Source organism: Dendroctonus ponderosae, unplaced genomic scaffold, assembly GCF_020466585.1.
Source record: "Dendroctonus ponderosae isolate FM_Combo_2020 unplaced genomic scaffold, Dpon_F_20191213v2 Dpon_F_20191213_7, whole genome shotgun sequence".
NCBI classification, from domain to species: Eukaryota; Metazoa; Arthropoda; class Insecta; order Coleoptera; family Curculionidae; genus Dendroctonus; species Dendroctonus ponderosae.
Genome location: NW_026018916.1, coordinates 1,907,995 through 1,915,048, shown reverse-complemented (window position 1 = coordinate 1,915,048; position 7,054 = coordinate 1,907,995). Strand labels below are relative to the sequence as shown.

The 7,054-nt window shown below is 38.9% G+C and overlaps 1 protein-coding gene across 3 annotated transcripts in view; it reads left to right on the top strand.

Annotated features, from left to right (window-relative positions):
- The window catches only part of LOC109540202 (forkhead box protein O), a 57,285-nt gene that overhangs the window by 2,929 nt on the left and 47,302 nt on the right, over positions 1 to 7,054 (top strand). For all 3 annotated transcript variants that reach the window (XM_048668087.1, XM_019908460.2, XM_019908458.2), the window contains exon 2: positions 375 to 578. In XM_048668087.1, the coding sequence (XP_048524044.1) occupies positions 375 to 578 (204 nt within the window). The remainder of the gene's footprint in view (positions 1 to 374; positions 579 to 7,054) is intronic.

Here is a 7,054-nt window from a genome sequence, read left to right as displayed (position 1 = left end):
TCTGTGGGAGATGTAAGATGGCCTGCCCGCAACTACGTTCCAACTTGATACCTTCAGGGCTCAAAATAAACCGTTTGATCAACTTTACAAAACCGCCAAAATCCTACTCAATTTGAGAAAAGGCAAAATGTCTAAAAAATTTAACAAACTGTGCGATTTTTCCAGCGAATTTCGTGTGAATTACTAACTTTCCACAAATTGATTGATGATTCCTTTCAACTCTGACCTATAAGCAACTGAAGGTTATGAAAAAGAAGCCCACCTGTTTTTCCTCTTATCCTGTTTCCGGGTTTCGAGCGTGGTTGCGGAGGAATTTGTGCCACTTTTAGATGTTTTTTTTTTCGGGTAATAAACCGACATTTTTCCTGTTTCAGGTGCCTGTTTCCGCGATACCAACCAAAAAAAATTCGAGTCGACGGAATGCGTGGGGTAATTTGTCCTATGCGGACTTAATTACTCAGGCCATCACAACATCGCCGGATAAACGATTGACTTTGTCGCAAATCTACGAGTGGATGGTGCAAAATGTGCCCTATTTTAAAGACAAAGGTGACAGCAACAGTTCGGCAGGATGGAAGGTAAGCAAGCAATCGGCATCTTCCCAATTAATCAAGCGTTAAATCGTTCGGATCAATCACAGAAATCGGTTTCCAACAGAAAAAGCCCATTTCCATTCCAGTCGCTTAACAAGCTATTTACAGAGATAACTCTTACTAATGGCCCATTAAAACACTGAACCAGCAGCTTAAAAAAGATCGAATTTCACTTGTGATTATCTTTGTTTGTGTCTCTATTGATGTTTACACTCGGTAGTCGTTGCGTTAGGTCAGGGCTAAAAAGCCGCTTTGTTTCCAACCTGTTCCATTGTAGTAAAATCGGTTGTAAGACAAGAGTGCGCTTATAAAGGCACGTGCCATTAACACGTGAGCCTTTTTCGATGAACCGAACCACCATCAAAGGCCTTTGGAAAATGTTCACCTGATTTATTGGGTCATTTGCTTGGAATCTTTCCTCAAATTAGTTGCACTTTCACTTTGCTATTCTTGTTGAAGACAGAAGAACAGAAGCCCGATTGCAAATTTATGTCACTTTTCACGGGGTTCTTCACTTCCTTATTGGTCTAAATAGGATTTTGTAGTTTTTTTAACTTGCCACTTCGATGGTACAGTTTCATATCTAAATCTTGCTTTATGCCCTCAAAAGCCCCAATCGAACAAACACTTTTAAGTCGGAGAATCTGAGTGAAAAACACGTTTTGATTGGCTGGATAAAAGGCAAATTGGAAGTGGAAAAACAAGCCTGCCCCATCGAAGCACATTTTCAAAGGTTTTATATGTGCGGTGTGCCGCTTTTGACTTTCAGTAAATCCTACTGAAATTGCCTAAAAACTTTCTTTTCAGCAAATTACGCGAACGTTTTTTCCGTACTGTTTACATTGGCCCAACGTATAAATGGAAAATTAAAAGGGCAACTTTATTTATATTCGAAATTCATATCTTTTACCTTGAAAGTCTACCTACCACCAACAACTACTGCGGATTTGGGTTACAAAAAAACATTGGTTTTTCACCGTGTTTGTTTCTCGAATTTGTCAGATAGAAATTTTTTTCAATTATCCACGGGAATCGCGTAGCCACAGCAGCAGCATCCGATACTCGATTTTATGCAGTGAATAACAAGAATTTGCAGTGGCTGCTTAAGATTTTACAATTAAAATGTTGATGTTTACCTACGTAGAAGTTGCCTACGCAGCTAATAATAAATGTCGCCTTGCAAAGGGTCAAATACCGTTGCGATCAAACCTGCGAAGGTTAACCGAAGCGTTTTCTGCCACTTTTACAACTCCCTGTTATGGACAGGGTGTTAATTCTTCATTCCTAGAAGCAAGTTTGCATCATCGAAACACTTCAATAAATAAAGGTGTTTTAATGGAACGCCCGGTATGTTGCCCATTGTGTTGTTTCGCTCTCGAAACAAACAAAAAAAACACTTTGTGGCGCGGAAAATTGAATTATTTTGAGCCGCAAACATATCAATTTCGAACAAAGCAACGCGCCCACCATTTTCCATCCCTCTCCGCCTTCTATGGGGGCGAGTGAGAGCACCGATGCCAGCTGCGTTCTTGAATGGAATTATTTGATTCATTTCAGCCTTTGAAAGTCGTTTCTAACAAATTAGTTGTGTACACCTTGTCATTAATTAAAATGCAGAAAAAGTATTTTTCAAACGATTTAATTTTGCTATAGAGAGCAGTAGGTTTAATTTACCATAAATTATTGTCATGTTTTCGGAACCAGTTACTAGCGCTGAGTGTTTTATGAATTATTTTCACTGTTGAATCATTCGTTTGTTAGTTTCATCCTCAATTCAAAGCCTTTTAGCGTCTGGAGTTTGTGATTCTTTTAGAATTTCTTCATAAATTTGCTCATTGGTTTCAAACAAACAAACAAGGCAACTTTAAAGCGTTAATTCCACGCAGAAAGGCAAAAAACATTTTCCTTCCCATTCTGAATTCTTCAACTCCTCTTCAATAGGCGAGGGTTTTGATAGACGCGACAAAATATCGATGGAGAGCGATTTTTCGATGAAAACCCGCATTAATTAGCTTAGAATCTAAAAGAGGCTCATAAATGCGGTCCAGCTGCGATTAAGCAAAACGAAAATGGTGGCCTCAATACCAGCTTCCTAATTTTAACCTGCTAGCCGGTCGACGAACAGAAATATTACGCATTCCTTGGGAGACGGGGACTGTGACTTTAGGCACCTCACTATGGAGGACGGAAACTATCGAAAACTGTTGCGATTATCGATAGCATTCTGTGGAGTTAAACGCCCTCAAAGGACAGGAAGCGTTCTTGAAGTTACTGGGCAAAGAAGTGCGCATAAAAAACTCGGCAGGAGGTTCATGCAGACAAACTTTACTCATTTACTCACACACACACATTAGAGTAAACCCCTTCGAATCTAGTTCGATCCTCCGGCACTGCACCATCATATCGATAGCGTTCATCTCCCTATCTGGTTGTTTAAATAGGAGAATAATAAAATCGGTTAAACGGCTAACTTAGATAACGCACAGCCTTGGGGCTGAGTGAGTAGAGAAGAAAGTAACAATAAAATAATCAAAATTTTTAATGGCGACTGCTATTTGTGTTGCGGCTTAGGCTTTATTAGCCATGTAGACTGTTGTAGGCGAATCTGGCTGGTTACCTAACGCGCAAATTGTGGAAGCGTGTGCGCAAACAACAAATTAATTTGCGACTTGGAATTTGAATAATGTGCGAATAAACTATTCGGTTAGTTCCATTCAATTGGCCCACCCAGTAATACCAAAATACACCCGAAATTTCGATTTGGCGTTGAAACCCCGTCCACCACTAGCAGGCAGTTAAATTGGTGAAACATATCGGCTTAAGGTTGAATTTCGACATCAAGTACACGTTGCGTAAGCGTTCTTGTTCCACGTGCTTAGGGAAGTCAAGGATAAGCAAGCAGTAGTGGGCTCGTCTATGCGTACCAAGCATTAATTGCCGGCCGTCGAATTTGGTTAAGTAAAAGAGGAATATCTGATTCCGTATAGAGAAGGCTTGCTCGATTAGCCGCTCACTCACCGAAGGAGGCACGAACTTACGCACTTGTTTATTTTTATCACGTAAAATTCGAAAATATTTACAAAATCCTACATGTTCCGAGAAAACAAACACAATGTTACGTATCAGGATTTTTGACTACTCATTTTACTACTACCGGAATGGCCAATGGTTGACTGGTTTCTCGGAAGCGTTGTTGTCGATAGACCAAGATTTGCCAAATTTAATCGGTTATTAGAGATCCTTACACACACCCGACACCGGTTGGGTGTATTTGCGTACATTGTGAGTTCGGTGCGACAACAAACACGATCATTATTTGCATAGTTGACATTTCCTAGGCCGTTTTAAAATAAAAACAGCGCTAAAGCCAACGATGTTTTGTTCCCCCCCAAATTTACCTTGAGTTCTAATGCTCCCTGATACCTGCCAGTGGCATAACCCAATTAATAATATTTAATTTTCAGCTCATTTCTACAGTTTTTATTCAATTTTTCCTAGATTCGTCAATTGCAATTATATTTCAAAACAGTCCTAAAGTGGAAAATTCTTTGCTACGCTCAAAAGTGAACTAAATGATAAATTAAAGTAAATTAAGTGAGTTGTAAAGGTATCAGTTTCGAACACACCAACGCGCCGTCACCGCGCACCCCCCATAGACACCTATAGGTGCGAGCGAGACAACCGATGCCAGCTGTGTTCTTGAATGGACTTCATCACTGTGTGAACACCCGAAACTAACCCGTTTTGGAAAAATTGCTGTGAGTGCTGGAGAACTGTCGCAATCACATTTCTTCGCAATTCATAATTGTTCATAATGCAGAAGGTTTCATTACTCTTTCCAACGATTTATTTAAAAACCCCGTCATGGTCGGCAATAAAATGTATGGTATTTCTTCATTCACTCTCTATTGAAGGCGGCATGTAAATCAAGCGTTTTATTTGTTAGCCCAATACAATCAGGACAAAAAAGTAATTCAGCAAAACCGAGCGAAATTATTAAAAATTAGCAACTTGAACAAATTACCCGAAATTTATTCTCCCATCTGTTTGGCATGGGGCAGCGCTACCTATACCTCGATTTTTTTTGTAAATATTAGTATTATAAGTTTAGATACATGACCAGACTGAGAGAACACGTCAATTTCCACAGGATCCATTTAAAAATAGAAAATTATGGGCGTTGTCGCGTCCATACAGCGAAAATTCCAACAGGCGATTTTTGCTTTGCCGAGGTCGAATTATTGTGACTTGCCGCCGTGTTGCGGAAAGTTTCGAACTTTATCGCATTCTACACATGCGATATTAGTTGGGACTAAGCGACAATTGCTTAACATGAGAACCAGCTGATTCCCATTGCTCTTTGCACAGCGCATAAGAACCACTTGAATTCACCGTGTTTAGATTGAAACGTTTTTGGCCGGACTTTTCCGCTGCCGAACCGGTTGCAAAGTGCGCGAATCAAGCGGAATCCATAAATCTAAATATCGATATTAATAGGCCAGCTTTGCGCGTCCGAAAGTAAATAAATATTCCGGTCTAAAGCAAACTTTCGCATCGGGAGGTCAGGATGCGCCCGAAAATAAAAACGAAAGTTTAAAGTTAGTTTTTGCAAATTCCAATACGCCGAAGTTCTGCAATGATTGCTAATGCCGCAAAATCAACTCTAAATAAACAAGTATTTTTCCCTTTCCAACCTCTGAACCAATATGAGTAAATGAAAACAATTCAAGACTCAATTGGCAGCCTTAATATTTGAATTGTTGACGAAATTGGTGTTTGTTTTCCCGAACGAGATGCGCCAATAATTTATTGTATTAAATACATTATAAATTATTTAAATTCATCGTTACGACATACATACTCAATTCCAGCATAATTAAGCAATCTAACTGCGGTCTGTCAGTAAACAACTGTGGCATCAAAGATATTGAGAACAAAGTTTATCAAATAGTAAATATTCGATTAAAAACATAACTTGCTTTGATAACGATTCGAAATCGAATAGACACCCCACGAATTCAAGTACATGCGGAATTAATCTCCAAGCGAGAATATCAGTTACCATTATTCTATAGTAGATTTTCACTGGCTGGAATTGGGAGAAATCTACAATTCGTTTTTTGATCTGCAAATATTTATAGAGCGCATTATATGAGAGTTGTTTTCACTGGCCATAGAATGAGGCGTAATTCAATTTCTGACGTCTGGTTTACTTCAAGTTTAAGGCCGGTTTTTATAAACATCCCAAACTATTCGCTTTAATTTGAAATCTGGGCGATTTGTCCAGCTCAACTTTATCCCAACTCTTTGCTAATTCGTTTAGCTAAAACCACTTATTCTCACATACTCTGCGTGCTTTTTGGTCGGTTGGACGCGCCGACTAGAACCATTTCAAAAAGTAAACAACCTGATGATCAACTATTACCAATTTCCATCTGCTAGACAACTAAATGTATAATACATGTGTACCTAAATAGACTTGATTGCCACATTACATAATTATATTGCTACCAAGTGAGTTTACGTTGATTAATGGAATCGTTTGCAGTAGTTTTTTTCCGTTCCTACGCCAAGGTTCATGCGTAATTCCAAAACACAATTGAATTACTTTACTTGATGGTTTTGGAGGTTTGTTTTGATTTGAATTTTCGCTCGCTGAGCAGCATTTAGAGGCGAATTTGCCAGCCACACCAAGATCACGTTTGAAAGCCACCAACCTACTCAACTGTTGGCGTAGTTGGCTTGAATTTACTGCAATGAGCAACGTTCCAAACAATTGACCCAATTTCGAGCCATCTGACCTAAATAGGCGAAACATAGACCAAATTGGGTGCTATTCAGTCACCAATTGCATTCAAGGTGTAAAACGACAACAAACCGACAGACTAATTAAAAGAAATGGAATCGTAAATATTGCGCTCAGGTTGAACGTTTTCTTTTTCAGCAGGTTTTTTTTTAAACTAACAAAACACATAAAACGCTTCGAATTTGATTTAAATTTTATTTCCGACTATCAAAGATTATCAAACTTTTCTGCATTAGGAACAAGCCCTGATTTGCGGCTTTTTAAGCCCGATTTTTTAAATTTGGTTTAGACGTTTTCGCTTTCCGGCTCTGATTCGAGTCAATCAAATAATTCCATCCTGGATCGTAGGTTGTCTTTATATCCTTATTAACGCAGTTTCTTGCGAGGAATGTTTTTTGTTTGTTTCGAGAGCAAAAGAAACCTCTAAGGATGCCTAGCAGTTCGAAACCGTTCATTTTCAGTCCAACATTGACAAAACGCTGAAAAATTAGGATTTGGCGGGATTTAAATGGTTTTTTGAGAATTATTATATTCAAGTGTCTTCTATAGAATCTCGGGACTTGAAGTACCTGCTAGATTTAGATTGGAAGATGGAATTTTTTATTTGAAAGTCCGCAGTTGCTTGAAATCGTTGATTTTCAGACCAACATTCGCA